Consider the following 18,839-nt stretch of genomic DNA (forward strand, 5'->3'; position numbering starts at 1 on the left):
CAGGCAATGAGCAGCAGTGAGCAGGCAGTGAGCAGTGAGCAGCAGGGTGCAGGCAATGAGTAGCAGTGAGCAGCAGGGTGCAGGCAATGAGTAGCAGTGAGCAGGCAGTGAGCAGCAGTGTGCAGGCAGTGAGCAGGCAATGAGCAGCGGTGTGCAGGCAGTGAGCAGTGAGCAGCAGGGTGCAGGCAATGAGTAGCAGTGAGCAGGCAGTGAGCAGCAGTGTGCAGGCAGTGAGCAGTGAGCAGGCAATGAGCAGCGGTGTGCAGGCAGTGAGCAGTGAGCAGCAGGGTGCAGGCAATGAGCAGCAGTGAGCAGGCAGTGAGCAGGCAATGAGCAGCAGTGTGCAGGCAGTGAGCAGGCAGTGAGCAGTAGGGTGCAGGCAGTGAGCAGCAGTGAGCAGGCAGCAGGCAGCAGTGAGCAGCAGTGTGCAGGCAGCGAGCAGCAGCGTGCAGGCAATGAGTAGCAGCGAGCAGCAGGGTGCAGGCAGATGAACACCTACAGCGTACCTGTGGTGAGAAAGCCGGGTGCACTGAGCGGGTCTGATCATTCCCTCATTCCACAGCTCCTGTCCGGCCTTTTCTCTCCAGCCAGAGCTGCCAAAGCCTCATTTCTTCAGCCCTGGCCCCAAGGACCTGCCCCCAGCAGTGGCAGTGGAACACGTCCAAGGCGGTGTCCTCCCGGGACACCGGTGACCAAGCACCACTCCAGGGTAGTTCATGCTTGTGGATGTGGATCAATACAGACACAGCCTGAGCTTGTGAAGCCTTTATTAGAAGGAAGGACAAGCACTGAACCTCCCGCGTTTCTCCTCCAGGTCAAGCAACGCAGCCTTCACCCCGAGCACAACCCTGAGCAGCCAGCAGAGAGCTGCAAGCAGCAGTTCCCTGCTCCACACATACCTCCAAGGACACAAGCATCCGGTCCCTTTGCATTCAAGGGGTCTCCATCTCTGCTGGTTGCACCACAGGAGGTAATAGAGCCCTTCCAGGACCACGGTAAGGGTCTCAGCAGGAAGGTGAGTGGGCAGCAGCTCCTGTTAGGGTCCAGCACTGGAAGATGCCGAGCTGATCCCTGAAAGCACAAGCGATGGCCAATGCCATGGGCAGTGTTCATGCAGCACCAAGGACAAGCTGCTTTGGGGCTTTAACGTCCTGTCCCCAGGCAGGAGGAGCAGTGGGAGAGAGGTGGCTCAATCCCATGGAGCACAGCAGCAGGTGGTGAAGCAAAGGGTGGCCAGAAGCTGTTGTGAGCCTGCAGCTTGGTGCTGATGGTGGTGCTGGTGCCTGTGGGCTATCCTGGGAAATCAAGACGTTAACATGGAGCTGGGCATCTGGGTGCACGGAGACGCTGCCCTCTCAGAGTTCAGCTTGCACAGACCCCGCTGATGGGCCACAGATGCACAAGGTACCTGGAGAAACCAACCAGCATCCAGCAAGCAAACCCACCCTTACGGGTAGCTCTGGGTTAGAGCAGCCCATCCCCAGCATCCCCTCCTGCACCCAGGGAGCTCAAGCATGGACGTTCTTAAATTACTCAGGGAGCAGAGACTGAGGCTTGCTGGTGCCCCATCCCTCTGAGTCCCACTCGGCTGTGAAGAGCAGTGACAATTGCACTTTGGAGGAGCTGGGACCTGGTCACAGAGATCCCTTCAAGAGGTCAAGCATGTTCTGAAAGCTGCCCCCGTGCTCCACACAGCTCTGGGTGGAGAACACGTTTCTGAGTGTCCATTGTCCTTGCACCACGGGCTGCAATTTCAAAGGAGAAATGCAGCAATTTAACGGCTACCGGGAGAGCCGGTGCTCTTCCAGAGGCAGAAAGTGCTGCCCGTTGCTTAGGAACAACCTTCATCCCACAGAATGAAGACGGACGCGCTCCAAAGTGTGTTTAAATGCACCCCAGGTGTGTTTGTCTGGCTCAGACCTGACCCATCTGCAGATAAACCATAGGGAAGTCACTGTGCTGCAGGTACAGCACTGGCTGCGTGTGGTACCCAGCCAGGAGCTGGGGTCCAGGCTGTGTGCCCCATCCCAGCCAGGAGCTGGGATCCAGGGTGTGTGCCCCATCCCAGCCAGGAGCTGGGATCCAGGGTGTGTGCCCCATCTCATCCAGGAGCTGGGATCCAGGGTGTGTGCCCCATCCCAGCCAGGAGCTGGGGTCCAGGTTGTGTGCCCCATCCCAGCCAGGAGCTGGGATCCAGGGTGTGTGCCCCATCCCAGCCAGGAGCTGGGGTCCAGGTTGTGTGCCCCATCCCAGCCAGGAGCTGGGGTCCAGGCTGTGTGCCCCATCCCAGCCAGGGGTGAGATCCAGGTTGTGTGCCCCATCCCAGCCAGGAGCTGGGGTCCAGGCTGTGTGCCCCATCTCATCCAGGAGCTGGGATCCAGGGTGTGTGCCCCATCCCAGCCAGGGGTGAGATCCAGGTTGTGTGCCCCATCCCAGCCAGGGGTGAGATCCAGGCTGTGTGCCCCATCCCAGCCAGGGGTGAGATCCAGGTTGTGTGCCCCATCCCAGCCAGGAGCTGGGGTCCAGGTTGTGTGCCCCATCCCAGCCAGGAGCTGGGATCCAGGGTGTGTGCCCCATCCCAGCCAGGGGTGAGATCCAGGTTGTGTGCCCCATCCCAGCCAGGAGCTGGGATCCAGGGTGTGTGCCCCATCCCAGCCAGGAGCTGGGGTCCAGGTTGTGTGCCCCATCCCAGCCAGGGGTGAGATCCAGGGTGTGTGCCCCATCCCAGCCAGGGGTGAGATCCAGGCTGTGTGCCCCATCTCATCCAGGAGCTGGGATCCAGGGTGTGTGCCTCACCCCAGCCAGGTGTGAGATCCAGGCTGTGTCCTATCCCAAGCCAAGAGATGGGAAAAGGGCTGTAAAAGCCACATAGGAAACTTGCTCATCCCATTGTTCTGCTGCAGTGAACCAAGGAGCTGGTGTTTCACTGACACTCGGGTCTTCCCTGCTGTCTGGGTCAGGTGAAAACCCCTCCTCCTGCCCCAGCATGTCTACGTGGGCTGGCAGGTACATCCTGCTCCGAATTACTCTGGAATTACGCTGCCTTTGCCTGGTTGGGGTGCTTGTTGCTGCACCGGTTTGTGTTCCCAAAGAACAAAACATCCTTGAGCTGCTCCTAATGGCAGCTTCACCACGAAGCCCATGGGTTCCTTGCCTTGTGGCAGGCACAAGGGACCTGGGAGCAGCAACATGCCACCACAACCAGCACCCAACCTGCTCCCGTCTAAAGCACAGTGCACACAGGTCCAAAAGCAAAACTGATCTCTCGAGGACCTTCAGTTAAGACAATCTGGTTTGCAAAGCGATCTTATCCGAGACCCCAGTGGAAGCATCTGCCAGCGTGGAGCAGGTGTTGAACCGGGAAGCCCTGCAGGACATCAGGCTGGAGCTCTTCTTCTTGCGGTAGAAGCAGCTGCTGAGGTGGAACCAGAACTTGTCGTGGAGGGAGGCGTAGATGAAAGGGTTGTAGCAGGCAGAGCTCATGGCAATCAGGTGGCAGGAGACCTGGATGACGTTGATGTACCTCTTGTCCAGGATGGTGAACTCCTCGTCGATGTCTCTGATGAAGTTCACCACCTGGAGGGGCAGCCAGCAGACAGCAAAGCACACCACGGACACGGTGAGCACCCGAAAGGTCTTCTGCTTCGTTTTGGTCCATTTCTCTTGGCAGGGGTAGGCAGCGCCCGGGACCTTCCTCCTCCGCAGGTGGTAGGTGATGGCACAGAAGGAAACGGACACTGCCAGCAGCGGGAGCACGTAGGACAGGAGGAGCATCAAACACGAGTACAGCAGCCGCGCTCGCTCTTCGTGCTTCCAGAACTCCTCACAGATGATCATGTCGTGGCCGATGGTGTTGAGGTCCAAGTAGTGCGTGTGCAGCGAGGTGGGAATGGAGGCCACGACGGAGAGCAACCAAATGCAGGCCACAAGGCAGACGCAGGACCTGTGGCTGATCCTCCTGCGGATGGGGTACGCCACCACCACGTACCGGTCGATGGCAATGGCCGTGAGGGACAGCACGGACACGAAGACGGTGGCAGCCTGCATCAGGGTGACGAAGTAGCACATGGACATCCCAAAGAGCCATCCCCGTGCCTCGAAGGCGTAGGAGACGGTGAGGGGGACGCAGGCCAGGCACATGATGAAGTCGGCCACCGCCAGGTTCCCGATCAGGAAATTGGTGGTGCAGTGCAGCTTCTTGGTGAGGGCGATGAGGAGGATGAGGAAGAGGTTCCCCGTGCATGCCACTGCCACCAGCGTGGCATAGAGCGGGATGAAGAGCGGCTTGAGCTCCAGGAGGAGGTCCAGGCCGGTGAAGAGAGGGGCTGAGCCGTTGTGCCAGGAGTCGTTGGGCAGGCGGCTGTGAGCCATGGGGGTCTCCTGCCAGCACTGCTCCTCCACACCTAGAAACCAGGGATGGGAGCGTCAGCCCTGACCGCGGAAGGAGCCTGCTCTGGTTGTGCTTGTGGGCAGAAGAACCTGTCCCCAGGGTCCACCCAGGTCCTTCTGCCCTGCCCTGTACCGATGCACCAGCTGACTTACGAGATGTGGGACCTTTTAAGAGCAAAGGTGCCCGCGGCAGACTCAGCGGAGCTTCTGTAGGGATAGGCCGGGAATGAAGCGGTTAACCAGCACGGCACGGAGCTGCCGGCTTGAAGCAGCCGGGTGGGGATGCTCGGATCGGGTCGGGAAGAACCCCTGGAGCCGTGCTGGCCTGAAGCAGAACAAAGGGACTCCTGCAGCATCTTTTGCTTTCCATCTCCCCCCTCACCTCGTCCACCCCGACCGGCCGGCAGAAGGATGCTCTCCATCCCTGTCCCCCCCAATTCATCCCACCCGCTCCCACCATCCCCGTTCCCCCCGACTCATCCCGTCCCACCGCTGTTGTACCGGTCAGTTGTCGTTCCCCGGCTGGGTTCGGGATCCCCCGCGGGGTTCCCCGCAGCCCAGACCCGCTCCCGGCAGCGCAGGCGGCTGATGCCGAGCGTGTTTCAGCAGCAAACACACGGAGATGGAGAATCACCCCCAAACCCACCAGGACCCCCCCTCCCAGCAGCACCTGACCCGTCCCCCCGCGGCGAGTCAAAGCAGCCCTAATTAATTACTCCCTGTAATTAGCGGGGAGGGGTTATAGAGGGAGGGCTGCGCCGCTCACCCGCCCGGCCGGGCTCGGTGCCTCCGAGAGCCGCGGCTGTCCCCGGCAGCCGCTGGGTTTTGAAGGTTCTTTGTTGCCCCCGCTCCCGGCGCTGAGCTCCCCCCCGGCGGGCACAGGACGTTCCCCGCGTAGCGCTCGGTATTGCAGGTACAGCCCAGCCCCACGGGGCGCGGGGGGAGCCCCGGGGGCGGCGGACGTGGGGACCGCAGGCTCGGAGAGAAGGGGGGCGCTGGGGGAACGGGGCGGGAGGGCGCAGGGACCGCGCGGAGCTACCGGGCACCGGCAGCGGCCGCCCCGTCGGGGGTCCCAGCAAGGAGGGGATGAAGGCAGCCGTGGGGTGAGGGCAGCACCCATGGGGTGCCGGCACCCGGGGGGCTGAGGGCAGCCGTGAGGGGTGCTGGTGGCCGGTGGGTTTCGATGAACACCCAGCCACGGGGTGAGCGCCAGCCCTCGGGGGCCCGTGGTGTGGAGCACAGGCATGGGGTACAGCCTGTCCCCAAAGCCAAGCGGCTCCAGCCAAGGGGCTGGCAGTGGGGGACCCATCGCCATGGGGAGGGGGGATAAATGTGTCATTTTGCATGAAAAACTATTCCCCCCCCCCCGGCCGGGATCCCTGCCCTGCTTCCCACCCCACGGAATTGAGCAGAATGGCCCCAAACACCAACGGGAGGAAACAGCAACGGGGCTGCAGGTTACTGAATGCGAATCAGAAGACTGATTCCACGTGCAAGATCTTTTCATCTTCTCGTTCCCAGCTCACTTAAATAAGGGGGAATCAAAACTCACCATCAACAGGGCCATGGAAATTGCCAGCTCAGCCCTAGAAGTTCTGCAAAGTTACAACCTTTGGTGAGCAAAGGCTGCTCCTTTGTCTCATCCTGGTGGATGCGGGCTGGGGTTATTGAAGCTGGCTGGGAGCTCATCCCTGCCAAAGCATCAGCAGGAAGAAAATCATCTTTGTCTCCATCTCACAGCCTGGCCGAGAGCTGCTCTGGGTTTTAAACAGGAGAACAATCAGACAAGGGAAGCAGAAGGCTCTTAAAAGACCATTTGAGATGGGAGATAGATCTGAACATGACAGTAGAGTAATGAGTCGCTGGTACAGGGCACGTCCACCCCACATCCAGCTGCACCATGGCCAGGACAACCTGACAGCAGCACTGGGAGCTTCTCCCTCTGCACTTGTTATCCTGGAAAAGCCTTTTCTAACCTGATCTTTGCTGCTTCCAGACTCTGTGGGTAAGTAACTGTTACCCAAAGCTCATCTCACCCCACACAAGGGGTTCTGTCTCTGAACAGGCACAAGGGATGGGTTTGAAAGCTGTGACCCACCTGGTCTGTGAGCTGGTGATTGGGATTTTACTGGAAGTCCCTGGATCGGGTGGAAGCAGACAGTGCCTGTTCTCCCTGTGCAGCGACAGAATTGGCTCCCTGCCACACAGAGGGCAAAGAGCTGGTGTCTTTGCTGTGCTTGTAGGGATCCTCCTGCTCAGAGGAGCAGGCTTATGGGACAAATCAAGGTACATGGGGCAGGTGAGCTTCTCTCTCCTGTCCCTTGCACAGTCAGGTAGGTGTAACCAGCAGCAAAGGCCCTGTGTGTGTCTATCAGTGCAAGTTCAAAGCCCTCAGCTCTTTCTGTATCGCCATAATTCTTTCCCAGACCCTTTCCTGGTACTCCTGAGCTATTTCTAAAGGGGAAATAGTGAGAGCTACTCTCTGAGGTCCCTTCTCTAGAGGAAATGTTGGGTTATAGGACCAGGAACTGTGTTTCAGTACAGGTGTTTTGAATACATTTCTTTCTCATCTCACTTTAATGGGAACAGGCAAAATAATACAGAACATCTTCACAGTCACTGCTGATGACAAGACCTGACTGAGGAACAGCCTAGGTGCAGAGAGGCTGCACCCTCTTCTCCTTGTACCAGCCACTGCTGGTGGATGCTCCAAGGCATCTTTGCTCCAGCCTGACCTCAGAGGGGAGAGGTGCTCGCAGCACTGTATCTGTATAGGAAAGCTGCCTTAATTCTTCAGAGCTGAATTAAAAGATGACAAAAGCCAGCCTCCAACACGACACGAGACTTGCAAGTCTCGCGTCCCTGATGGTTGGGTGAGTCACTGTTTCTCATGTGTTACACCCAAGTGTTTGTTCTGACAGAGGATGATGAGCACAACTCCTGCGCAGCAGTCACAGGGCTGAAGAAGAACCAACAGTGCAGCAGCTGCCAGTGAGAGGGAACATTGGATGGAGGCCGGAGACGAGGCAGGACTGCCGAGAAGCTGCTCTTAAACATGTATGGTCACAAAGAAACGGCAGGAACACGGTGCGAATCCAACGTGTGTGACACCAGAACTGCCCCTCCAACCGCCGAGGCAGGACCTGCAGCTGCAGAAGGTGTGTGCTGCTTCCCTCTACCGACCCTCGGTGTTAGTGCGGGACAGAAAGCGAGGGTTAGGGAAGAACCGGTCTCACACAAGTACGTGATTACAGAGTCTTTGATTAGCAGCGGACAGTAATACCCTGCGGGGTTAAACAGGATGAAACCCAATGAAATAGAAGAATATATTTAAAGACAGGTAATTCTACACAAGTCTGTGATGCAAACAAGGTATTGGCAGCTTCCCTGGTTATCACTTGTGGTTTCTTAATACTGAATCTCACCTGACCCTCTTTTGGAGAGGCTGAAGGAGATAAAGAACAAGTACAAAACAATCAACAAGAGAAAAAAACCACCCCCCTTCCAATCTGTTCTGCAATACAGAGCTTGGCTGGTAAAACGGGATGTGGTGGGTGGGGGTTTACATAGAGAGGAATGTTGAACAGGCACAACAATGTCAACAATGTCGATGACACTTTCAATGCAACAATAGCTTCCTCTAGGGTTCCAAATTCCTGTAGGTGAAAAGTATCTGTCTTCCTCCAGGCACAGCTCCAGGCCAGCTGAGGCTTAAAGAGTGAAGATCTATGGGAAACACCACAATGGACTTGCAAGAAAGGAAACACACTGCCCAACTGAGTAATTTAAAAGGTACAAGACAAAACAGCTCAGTGGCTTGAGCTATTCTGTTCTGGACCATTATGTTTTCTGATGCTTCTGAACAACTGCTTTGCTTTTGTTTAATATGTCTCCTGGTGAATCACAACCAATTCAGACTGGAATGATTGATTGCTGCAGGCTGGCAGAAGATCAGAGTAAGAAAGATTCAGTTCTGTGTACACTGTGGCACAGGCCTCCCACTCCTGACCGTAACAAGGGGTGGTCACTGCCTCCGCAGGGCCAGAGCTGGGGTTTGAGTGCTGGGGTTATTTAAATGACTGATAATTGGCACTTTCCCCCCTTCTCCTGTTATCGCTATCACTGGGTACAACTTCAGCAGGGTCAGAGCAGGAGCTCTGTGTGTGGCTGGTGTGTATCTCACTGCTCTGCAGCTGGAGGGTCCTCCTCACTCTCCTGCTTCTCCGGCTGCGGCTCCGGAGGGATGAGGTACTGCACCTCCTCCGTGTTGATGGCCACTTTATCGGGCTGCAGCCATCGCTTCAGATGTTCCAGTGTGCTGAGGGGAAGCAAAGGCACAACAGTGAGATGGGAGAGCAACAGCACCCCCAGGCATGTACAACAAGGTGTCGGGAACATCCTCCCTGTGCATTTCTTCTGTAGGTATACCTGTCACCACCGACAAGGCCTATTGTGACAGATCCATGTGTCAGAGGAGCAAGGAGAACCTTTCATCCTACAAAGGCATTCTGCTGCAGTTGGGCTTTTAAACTGTGGTTAGAAAAGTTCTAGACTGATTTTTCTTGATTAGAAGAATCCTTAGTGGGAATCTCACCCTTAGCATTCCTGAAGCACCAGTCTGTAGGCAAGATTAGAGTTCAATTTCCAGCTTTCTGGGCTGGAAGTAAAAACCTTTTTTGGAAGTGTTAAAGCAAACTCCACAACTGCCTGTTTGTGATGAAGATTAGGAAATGGGGGGGGGGGGGGGACACACACAAAACCAAAGCAGGAAGCACATATAAAAATGTGTGACCATTACTAACACTGCAAGATTAAAAAAGAAAGAGGCAGCATGTGTACATTGTAGAATGGTAACCAAATGATGGATTATAGAATTGTAGAATAGTTAGGGTAGGAAAGGACCTTAAGATCATCCAGTTCCAACCACCCTGTCATGGGCAGGGACACCTCACACTAAACCATGGCACCCAAGGCTCTGTCCAACCTGGCCTTGAACACTGCCAGGGATGGAGCATTCACAACCTCCCTGGGCAACCCATTCCAGTGCCTCAGCACCCTCACAGGAAAGAATTTCCTCCTTAGATCCAATCTAAACTTCCCCTGTTTCAGTTTGAACCCGTTACCCCTTGTCCTGTCACTGCAGTCCCTAATGAAGAGTCCCTCCCCAGCATCCCTATAGGCCCCCTTCAGACACTGGAAGCTGCTCTGAGGTCTCCCCGCAGCCTTCTCTTCTCCAGGCTGAACAGCCCCAACTTTCTCAGCCTGTCTTCATACAGGAGGTGCTCCAGCCCCTGAGCATCCTCGTGGCCTCCTCTGGACTTGTTCCAACAGTTCCATGTCCTTTTTATGTTGAGGACACCAGAACTGCACACAATGCTCCAGGTGAGGTCTCACGAGAGCAGAGCAGAGGGGCAGGATCACCTCCTTGGACCTGCTGGTCACGCTACTCTTGATGCAACCCAGGATATATAATATATATATATAAATACATACATACCAGTATCTTTACTGTCTTACAGCCTATCACACAACTGGTTCAACCAGAACTGATCCACCCCATATTTGATTCAATGTGGCTATAACCCCAAAAGTTTAATGTTATAATTCTAAAATGTATGTGTTTGTGTGTATCCTCATCTTCTAGAAGTGTGATCCAAGTGCTGCCACAGCAAAATGAACTTGCTCTTGCTCTGTCACAAGAGCAGGATTTCACTGGGTAATGTCCTTGAAGTTATCTCTGTGTTTAAAAGTGAAGGTCTGTTTAATTATGTTAATGGGAGAGAATCAAACACTTTGGCATTGGGAGTGACCTTTAACTTCATTGTCAAATGCTGGGGAAGAAAATCCTTTCACTGATCACATCCTCAGCCTTTAAAAAGAGGAGGAAGAGCCTTTAAAAATAGTAGAAAGTCTACAAAAGCTTGGGTTTAAATATAAATGACACTGAAGTTAACTGGTCAAAGAAAGAATCTAAAAACTCCTGAATTATTTTTCATACTTAAACTCCCAAACAGCTTAAGTAGATTTCCTTCAAGGGAGGAAAATAATCCCTTTTCTGCTAGAAGCAATCATGACAAATGCCAGCTCAGAAAGGAGGAATATGGAGAGTGTTAGAAGTGACTGGGAATGTGAGATTGCTGAAAGAAAGAGCTCTCATCTTAATTCAGACGTCATCTGTAAAAGAGTAATGGGTGAGAGCAGAGGCACTGTAAGAGGGGCACAGAAAGGAGAGCTGCTGGAGAAATCTCATCTCAGGACTGGTACTAACCATGTAATGAACTTTACACCCGACTGGTGTCTGAACCAGTGCTTCACTGTGCCTTACAGAGGTGAAGGGAAGGGCCTGGGGTTCACTTTTAAAGGTAAGCCTTATAGAAAGTGATCTGAGACATGCTGGACACCCCCTCCTCTACTCCTTCCCTACCCCAAATGTGACAAGAGGAATTACCAAGTAGATTCCAGTTGTTTCTATGCTGGATCACCCCAGCCTGAGGGACGCAAAAACCAGTGAGCAGCACTGGAAGTTCCAACCCTATATGCTCTGGGTGTGGGGAGGGACTCTTCATTAGGGACTGCAGTGACAGGACAAGGGGTAACGGGATCAAACTGAAACAGGGGAAGTTTAGATTGGATCTAAGGAGGAAATTCTTTCCTGTGAGGGTGCTGAGGCACTGGAATGGGTTGCCCAGGGAGGTTGTGAATGCTCCATCCCTGGTGGTGTTCAAGGCCAGGCTGGACAGAGCCTTGGGTGCCATGGTTTAGTGTGAGGTGTCCCTGCCCATGGCAGGGGGTTGGAACTGGATGATCTTAAGGTCCTTTCCAACCCTAACCATTCTATGATTCTATGATGCAAACAGCAACTATCAGACTGGTTCAGAAAGCCCACGCAGTGACACGTTCTTTTGTCGTAAGTCCTGACTAAACCTTAGATTAGGTTTTAAGAACCCAAATCTGCTGCCCACACGGTGAGTGGTTATCCCTTCCCGTGTCCTTGCTCATTACCTCTCATCAGAGTCGTGCCCCTCTACATAGAATTCCGACTCAAACTTCTCCTGCAGGAACCTGTCCCAACATTCCTTCTTAGCCTGGGAGAGAGTGCGCAGCATGTCCTTAGAGGTCACCTCCTGAGACAAGCCTTTGATTCTCATCAGTCTTCGCTCTGTGAGGAGGCAAAGGAGGGGCCTTTGTTATCCTGGTTTGGTGAAAGGGAAGAAAAGAAGTATCTGGATTTCTGTATCAAGAAGTTAAACCAACTTTTCAAGCCGAAGTCCTGTTTCAAAAGTCATTTTCCCTCCTGCATTTCAAGTCTGTGTGACTAGTTCTTGTGTGTATACAGGATGGTGGTTTTTAGGTGATGTTTCTAAAGGAAATAAATGTTATGCAACCAATCAGCTCTGCCCATTTGTGAGTTTTATGAACTTGTCCACTTATTGCTCAGTTTCTATGAAATCACACGGAGGCTACAGATCATAGAATCCCAGCCTGCTTTGGGCTGGAAGGGACCTTAAAGCTCATCCAGTTCCAACCCCTGCCACAGGCAGGGACACCTTCCACTAGAACAGCTTGCTCCAAGCCCCCTCCAACCTGGCCTTGAACACTGCCAGGGATGGGGCATCTCACAGGCATTAAGGTCCCACAATTTCCACACAAATTGGCATGAAATCACACCAATTACACTGCGAATCCAAATAATGCTCAAACACAGCTTAAAAAATGCATGTGCAGCAGTATTATTAGTGGGTATCTCACAGCAGAATGTGGTGTTGGGAGTTTCGCAGCCACAGGGCATGATGAAAAGTGCCTCCTGACCTGACACAGGGTAACCCAGCTACACTACACAAAGCTACAAGCAAGTAAATGTCATTAATTCCTCTGGTCACAGATTCTCATTATAATGGTTTCCTCCTTGAATCAGGTCAGGTATCGACTTGTAATCACACTCCTTACTGAAAAGTGTAGCATCAGCAGTTGAACTGGGCTAGTTCACCTGTCCATGGCTCCCTGTTAAGCTCCCTGGAGCTGTCTTGTGGGGCAGAAAAGAGCTGTCACCGTCAGCCCCTGGCCCTGGCAGTTCAGATGTGAATTATCTGCCCAAGCACCCGGCCAGAGCTGTAGAGGAGCCAGCATTTCACAACCACTACCCTGGGCAGGTACAAACACAGAACTGGTTTATTTCTACTGACTTAGCCCGAATATCCAAGAGGAACAAGAGCTAAACACTGCAGCACTCGGCTGTGCTGGGATGTTTGCTCCAGAATACCTGTATCATCCCTCACATCAAGTGTTTCCCTCAGTTGTTGCACTGCTCACAGTCAATCTATGGCTTTATAGATAAGCAGGAATTGCGAGAAGCAATTGTGCAAAGATGGTCTGTGTCATCTGCCCTCTTAACAGCCAGATCCCAGCAGGCACGCTTTGGGAAGGCAGTTTTCCCCCTTCCTCCCCACCCAGATGCTACAAGACATCTCACAGCTGTGAGACCGCTCACCTCGGCCACGGAATCAGGCCGTAGCTGTCACCGGGCACCCAAGCAAACAGCCTTACCAGAGACACTCACCTAGGGATGCCAGATACACCTCTGAATCATGCAAGGGTGCCCAGGGCCTCGGGTTCGTTTGGGAAGAGCCACTGGATCCGCTGCCCTGGCCGCCTCCGTTGGGGTAGGAATCCATGAAGGAGTCTGTGAAAGCCTCGCTGGCATCCTTCTGCTCAGGATGGGGCAGGCATGAGCAGATCTCAGCCCAGAGGTCTTCACCGGACCTGGCGACCACGGAGTCAACGCTCTCGATCATCCTCATCGTGAAGGCCTGAGTCGAAGGGAATAAATCACGAACGCGCAGCAGCCACCCCTCACTTCAACCCCGCCTCCCTGTACCTCCCCGCACTGCCCAAACCGTGCCACCAGACCCCTCGGGGACCTCCGGTGCCACCGCGGACGCGGGGCCTCCTTCCACACAGCGGTGACAGGCTCCGGTGTGCTGCATTTAAGCCCGGGGCCTGAGGGACACCGCAGGCCGCACCGCCCGCAGCCACGGCACCGCGCTGCCGCCTGCCCCGGAGGCCCCTGCTCCCTGCGGACCGCTCCGTGGGGCTGCCCCGGCCTCTCCTGCTGGGGCACAGAGAGGACACGGAGGGGCCGCTCCCGCTATCGCCCTGCTCCCGCACCCGCCTCGGCCGCTGTCACCCGCCCGCACCGCAACCAGGGGTAAGCGACAACGGCTTCGCACCGCGCGTTGATCGGCGTCCAGCTCTGGCCAATCGCCGCGCTCCGCCGGCCCCAAGAGGTCGCCTATTCGCCAGCGACGCAGCGAGGGGCGGGGAATTGGTGGGACGCGTGACTGAGCGTGAAGCCGAGCGGCGCCATCTTTGCTAAGGGCGGAAGTGTTTCTGTGCGGGGCGGGCGGGTCAGCGGTGAGTCCCGGGGCCGGTGCGTGAGGGGCGGCCGTGACCGCGGGGCCTGGCGCGGAGGGGCCGCCCTTGGTCCGCTGCGGACCCGCGGCCGCGCCTCTGGGAGCCGCCTTCCCGGTGCTGCCGAGCCGGGGGTGGGAAGGGGTCTTGTGGCTCCGGTGTTCCCGTTGCGCTCCCGCCGCCGGCAGCTTTGGCCGCTCCGGCTCTGGCCACCCCGTGCCTGTACCCTCCTCCGGGCGCTCGCCCGTGTTACCGGGAGCCGGGCCTGGGGGGCTTCGGCGTTGTGAATGTGGGGCCGGTTGTTCCTCACAGCCCTTGGTGGAGGCGGCGGGGCCGGTTCTGGGGCTGACCGGCAGTAACGGGCCGGCTGTGGTGCGTCTCGGTCGGTGCGGGGAGCTCCCGCCGCGCTGCGGTGAGGGGCGGTTCCGGTGGGTTGCAGCTCCCTGTCTCCTCAGGCCTCTCGGTCTCCGTGGGATGCGCTGCCGGCCGCCCCGCGCCGCGCTCGCTCTCATGGGGCTGCTCTTCGCCAGGACGATGGCCTGGACGTCCAGCGGGAAGACGCACCCCGAGCTCGTCAACAACCTCTACAGTGAGTAAGGAGCGGGGTCCGCGGCAGCGCGGCCGGTGGGCTCAGCCAGGGCTCCGGTGTGAGGATGTGCGGTGCTCCGCAGGGTGCGCTGCACAGCCTGGGGGGGCTGCAGTTAATCAGTGCTTGCCCCAGTCTGTCTGTAATGGGAAACCCGGTGTTGTGCCAGGAGTTTGCCACCCAGGGGAACCTGGACAGGCTGCAGAGGTGGGGCTGTGAAAACCTCCTGAAGTTCAAGCTCAAGGTCCTGCCCGTGAGTCAGGGCAATCCCGGCACAAACACAGGCTGGGGGGAGATGGGATGGAGCAGCCTGAGAAGGACTTGGGGTGTTGGGGGAGGAAGAGCTTTTTGTGACCCTCGCATTTCCCTGCTGCCTAAAGTGGCCTTTCCCCCGAGAGTCCCCTCGGGATGAGGTGTGCAGGGCTGGTGGCGGTTTCCTCAGTCATCGCTCTTAGCTGTAGTTTGCTCCTGGAAACCTGAACCAGGGTCTCCGCTTTCAGCAGTGCAGGTGTGAGTCTGTGTGTGTCTGGTTACACTGCGCAGTCCCAGAGCCCAGGAGTGCTGGGGGTGTAAGTCACCGTCCTGTTTTCCTTCTTCTCCCAGAAAAAGGGATAATTAAATCCCAGCGAGTCTTTGATGTGCTGCTGGCTACTGACAGAGGTCACTACATCAAGTATTACCCATACATGGATTCTCCTCAATCTATCGGTGAGTAACTTGGGGCGATGTTACAGTGTGTCACCCTGGCTGTTCCTGGTCACCCCAAGTCCTGCATGGAGGTGACCTGGAGCACGTGGGAGCATGTGCCCCTTAGTTATTCCAGAGGAAGTTTTAAGTCCATGAAGTGCTTTCACGCAGCAAAAAGAGATGAGTAGTTTTCTATTTTCAAGGGAAAGTGGGGGAGAATGAAGGTGATTTGATTTAATTTAATCATAATTTCTTTATCACATACTTTTGTCACTGGTTTCCTTTCAGGATACAAGGCTACAATCAGTGCACCTCACATGGTAAGATGGAACTTTTCACTTTTAACCAAAATGGGGGAAATTGCTTGTTTGCCATTTCTCCTTTTATTTTTTTTTTAACACTCAAGTAGAAGCAGATCCCGTGGAGGTGGTTATCATGACTGTTTCTTTAAGCACTGTACATGTGAAGCTTTTTCTTTCTTGAGTTTGCCCCACACTCTTTAAATTGCTTTAACTATACATCTGACAGGAATTCAGTGCAACTGAGCCTAACCACTGATGTTGCTCATTTTTTGCACAAGGCCTCTTTTCCTGCTGCTTTTTCCCTCTTGCTTTCCTTCCGCATCTTATTCCTAAGCCTCTTCCTAAATGCTGATTTGCAAATGGATCTTGCCAATGAAACACTTGACGTTCAGTCTGTCAGACACGATGCCGGGTGTTTGAACTGGAGAAGAACAAGGGAAAGCTTTAGGGGAGGAAACCCAAGTGAGGTGTCTCCCACCTTCTCACACTTGTCATCCATGCAGCATGCCCATGCACTCGAGCTGCTGAAGGATCAGCTCGTGGAAGGCGCAAAAGCTCTGGATGTTGGGTCTGGAAGTGGATACCTCACAGCCTGCTTTGCCAGGATGGTAAGTTCCCTGGCTCGGTGTTTGGGATGGCAGCTTGGGATGCACATCCTTTCTGTGGGGAGAGGAGGAGGTGGGAGGAAGGGGTAGACTTAGAATCCCAGACTGGATTGAAGGGACCTTAAAGCTCAGCCAGTTCCAACCCCTGCCACGGGCAGGGACCCCTTCCACTGGAGCAGCTTGCTCCAAGCCCCTGTGTCCAACCTGGCCTTGAGCACTGCCAGGGATGGGGCAGCCACAGCTTCTCTGGGCACCCTGTGCCAGTGCCTCAGCACCCTCACAGGGAAGAACTTTCTCCTTATATCCAACCTGAACTTCCCCTCTTTCAATTTAAAGCCATTCCCCTTATCCTGTTACTAGAGTCCCCAGACCAGCACGTAGCAAAACTGAAGACTGTCGTCTTTGTAATCTTAATGGATAGGGTATCTGTTGTGACATGTTTCATATGTTAACCCAGTTTAGATGGAGAGGGGGTGTTAATCTACTGAGTAAATTCACTGCAGGTAGTGTTTAGTTCACTTCTGAGGTAGTCAAACTCTGCTTCTTTGTCTGCTGAGCTCCTCAAGTGACTTTCTGTGAAGTGTCAGAAAGCTGGAGGGGTACCTGTTCTCAGAAGGTTGGTTAATCAAGAACTGGCCCTGCCATGGAAGCTGCTACTCCTACGGAATAATAACTTGGAAGTGAAGGACTGCTAGGAATCACCATAGGCAGAGTCTGTGTATCCCTCAAATAGCTACTATAACTGGGACTACTCAGCCTTAAAACCAAGGAGCAGAGCATTTGAATCTCCTGTTCAGATACTGCTCTTGAGCTTCTTCCTGGGATTTCTCCAATCCCCCTATAACTTGCCCTGTAAAATACATCTCTGCCATACAGGAGGCATTAGGTTTTTGTCTGCTCTTCCTCTTCGCAGATAGGCCCAACAGGCAAAGCTGTGGGCATTGAGCACATTCAAGAGCTGGTACATGAATCCATCAGGAACGTCCAGGAGGATGATCCGACTTTGCTCAGTTCTGGCCGTGTAAAGCTTGTGGGTGAGCTCCCTGCTTCTCTCCCTGCTTGCACTCACCCTGCCTGCAGAGTTTGTCCAGTTTGTGTTGTGCTCAGCACAGTGTTGACAGAAAGTGCTGGCTAAGTAAGCACTGTGCCCTGTGGACCTGAACACTGTGGTGTAAATGAGGAGTAGTCAATGTTACAGGCAGTCTTACCCCTTCATTCTAAGTGTGTGGTGACTGTCTTAATTTAGTAAGAGATGCTCTTCAGAAGAGAGACTAAAACCCAGATGTGGTAGAGCCACTATCTGAATGGGTCTCCATGTTCTGTGGGGGGTTTTTTGGGGATAACGTAAGTCAGCTCCTCCTGTATCTAGAATCTCAAGCTTGCACAAAGCCCCTGGGTTACTAAAAGACCCTCCTGGCTTTGACTGTCCCTTATTCGAGCATGGCTCACTTCTAGAAATCTCTTCCCTGTTTAAACCGACACTATATTTTAAGCAGACAGGTCAGTGCTCTGATTTGGGAATTCAAATTGCCATCACAACCTCTTTATGAAGTTTCCATCATTAGATTTCAACTGAAAGGACAGAGGAAGGTTTACTTCTGCAAACGTCTTTCCTGCTTGCTTTTCCCTCCTGCAGTTGGCGATGGCAGGCAGGGATACCCTGAAGAAGCTCCTTATGATGCCATTCATGTTGGAGCAGCAGCTGCCACTGTACCAAAGGAGGTAGGAGTGATGCTCGTGTCTCTTGCTGTCAGCAGCTGTGGAAAACAGAGTAATTGGGGAACTACTGGATGTTTTTCTGTGCACTTTCTATGGGGCTGGCAACATGGCACCTTTCAGGGTGCCCACCTCTACAGTGTGGCTGGTTCCTGTTGTGGGCGCCTGGCTTTGGCTCTGCTGATTGTGGTTTCTCTGCTTGCAGTTGCTGAATGAGCTGAAGCCAGGCGGGCGGTTAATATTGCCCATTGGTCCCGAGGGGGCAAACCAAGTTCTGATGCAGTACGACAAGACCAGCGATGGGCAGATCATCGAAACGCAGTTGATGGGGGTGATCTACGTCCCTCTCACAGATAAGGAAAAGCAGTGGCCTCGGTAAAGATTTGCTCTCCTTTGAGGACCGTTTCTTCCCTCCTGTGAGCTTGCTCTCCTTGGCTGCTGGCTTTACTGACAGTCCTGGATCCCTAGCAGGTGCTGCTTGTAGAAAAGGAAAGGAAGAGGCTTGGCACAGCAGGAGAGTGGGGTGTATTTTCTGTTAGATGGGGCTTGCAGACTGCGGACTCGAGCTTCCCTTACTTCTGCTTTCTGGAGCCTTTCCTAAACTCCACGTCCGTGTTGATGTCCCTGAACCCAAGGCCACCATGAGTAACCGCTGGTTTTTCTTTGCCTCAGGGATGAATTCTGACAGCCGGATGGATATCTCTGACGTGACCTCAGAGCTCACGAGCGGCACCTGGGCCTGTGGCTGCTCGAGGTGGTTTTGCTTTCGAACGAAGCGGGCTCAGTGGAGGTGCCTGTGGAGGCAGGTTCTGAGGGGCGGAGGGAAGGGGTTCTCCAGGGGAGGCCCTCGGGGGCTCTCTGCTGCCAGCAGTGCGTCGGATAACTCGGCTCTCCTCCCCGATAAGCTGTAAATAACATCTGCTCCCAGGGAATTCCGAATGCAGAAGGGAATACTTAAACCTGCACTAAAAACACCGTTTAATATTGACTACTCTGCCTAACGCTTGAAGAAAACAAGGCATTATTACTGCTTCAGAGCAGCGACATACCCTGACGTGTCCGAGTTTAATGAGTTGTCAACGTTTAATCATGATTTGTCAAAGGTTAATTACGAGAGTGTGTTCTCACCCTGTCTTGCCTAAAGCG

The 18,839-nt window shown here is 54.4% G+C and overlaps 3 protein-coding genes and 1 long non-coding RNA gene across 5 annotated transcripts; 2 read left to right on the forward strand and 2 right to left on the reverse strand.

The window, feature by feature from the left end:
* Positions 1-1,559: 1,559 nt before the first annotated feature.
* On the reverse strand, positions 1,560-4,656 carry LOC133268121 (prolactin-releasing peptide receptor-like). Of its 2 annotated transcripts, XM_061451006.1 has the most exons (3): positions 4,543-4,656; positions 3,524-4,403; positions 1,560-1,745 (listed from the first exon to the last, which is right to left on the reverse strand). In XM_061451006.1, exons 2-3 carry the CDS (start codon positions 4,369-4,371, stop codon positions 1,649-1,651), a joined length of 945 nt encoding a protein of 314 aa, XP_061306990.1. In that variant the 5' UTR covers positions 4,372-4,403; positions 4,543-4,656; the 3' UTR covers positions 1,560-1,648. The 2 variants fall into 2 exon arrangements, with proteins under 2 accessions (XP_061306990.1, XP_061306989.1); XM_061451005.1 differs by lacking the exon at positions 1,560-1,745 and having other exon boundaries at positions 2,742-4,403.
* On the forward strand, positions 1,933-2,931 carry LOC133268128 (uncharacterized). Its single transcript, XR_009742950.1, has 4 exons — positions 1,933-2,006; positions 2,302-2,338; positions 2,412-2,478; positions 2,842-2,931. It is a non-coding gene; the product is annotated as an uncharacterized LOC133268128 (long non-coding RNA).
* Positions 4,657-7,632: 2,976 nt separating the features above from the next.
* CCDC32 (coiled-coil domain containing 32) lies at positions 7,633-13,383 on the reverse strand. The gene is made up of 3 exons (XM_061450975.1): positions 12,947-13,383; positions 11,392-11,548; positions 7,633-8,707 (listed from the first exon to the last, which is right to left on the reverse strand). The coding sequence occupies exons 1-3, from the start codon at positions 13,185-13,187 to the stop codon at positions 8,569-8,571; spliced, it is 537 nt and encodes a 178-aa protein (XP_061306959.1). The 5' UTR covers positions 13,188-13,383; the 3' UTR covers positions 7,633-8,568.
* An 846-nt stretch (positions 13,384-14,229) lies between these two features.
* On the forward strand, positions 14,230-18,465 carry LOC133268097 (protein-L-isoaspartate(D-aspartate) O-methyltransferase-like). Its single transcript, XM_061450976.1, has 8 exons — positions 14,230-14,386; positions 14,987-15,091; positions 15,359-15,390; positions 15,876-15,980; positions 16,891-17,011; positions 17,614-17,699; positions 17,899-18,068; positions 18,366-18,465. Exons 1-8 carry the CDS (start codon positions 14,272-14,274, stop codon positions 18,376-18,378), a joined length of 747 nt encoding a protein of 248 aa, XP_061306960.1. The 5' UTR covers positions 14,230-14,271; the 3' UTR covers positions 18,379-18,465.
* Positions 18,466-18,839: the final 374 nt, after the last annotated feature.

This window comes from Pezoporus flaviventris, unplaced genomic scaffold (genome assembly GCF_033815535.1).
Source record: "Pezoporus flaviventris isolate CSIRO_AGI_PZ_B2104156 unplaced genomic scaffold, CSIRO_AGI_Pfla_v1 ptg000012l, whole genome shotgun sequence".
NCBI classification, from domain to species: Eukaryota; Metazoa; Chordata; class Aves; order Psittaciformes; family Psittacidae; genus Pezoporus; species Pezoporus flaviventris.

Excerpts from the sequence above, each read along its gene's own strand:
- LOC133268121 (XM_061451005.1), bottom strand. The coding sequence starts at position 4,371 with ATGGCTCACAGCCGCCTGCCCAACGACTCCTGGCACAACGGCTCAGCC.
- LOC133268097 (XM_061450976.1), top strand. The coding sequence starts at position 14,272 with ATGCGCTGCCGGCCGCCCCGCGCCGCGCTCGCTCTCATGGGGCTGCTC. Across the intron at positions 15,092-15,358 it reads GGATTCTCCTCAATCTATCG|GATACAAGGCTACAATCAGT; the intron begins GTGAGTAACTTG and ends GTTTCCTTTCAG. Across the intron at positions 15,981-16,890 it reads CAGCCTGCTTTGCCAGGATG|ATAGGCCCAACAGGCAAAGC; the intron begins GTAAGTTCCCTG and ends TCCTCTTCGCAG.
- CCDC32 (XM_061450975.1), bottom strand. The coding sequence starts at position 13,187 with ATGAGGATGATCGAGAGCGTTGACTCCGTGGTCGCCAGGTCCGGTGAA. Across the intron at positions 11,549-12,946 it reads GGTGTATCTGGCATCCCTAG|AGCGAAGACTGATGAGAATC; the intron begins GTGAGTGTCTCT and ends GCCTCCTCACAG. Across the intron at positions 8,708-11,391 it reads GGGCACGACTCTGATGAGAG|CACACTGGAACATCTGAAGC; the intron begins GTAATGAGCAAG and ends GCTTCCCCTCAG.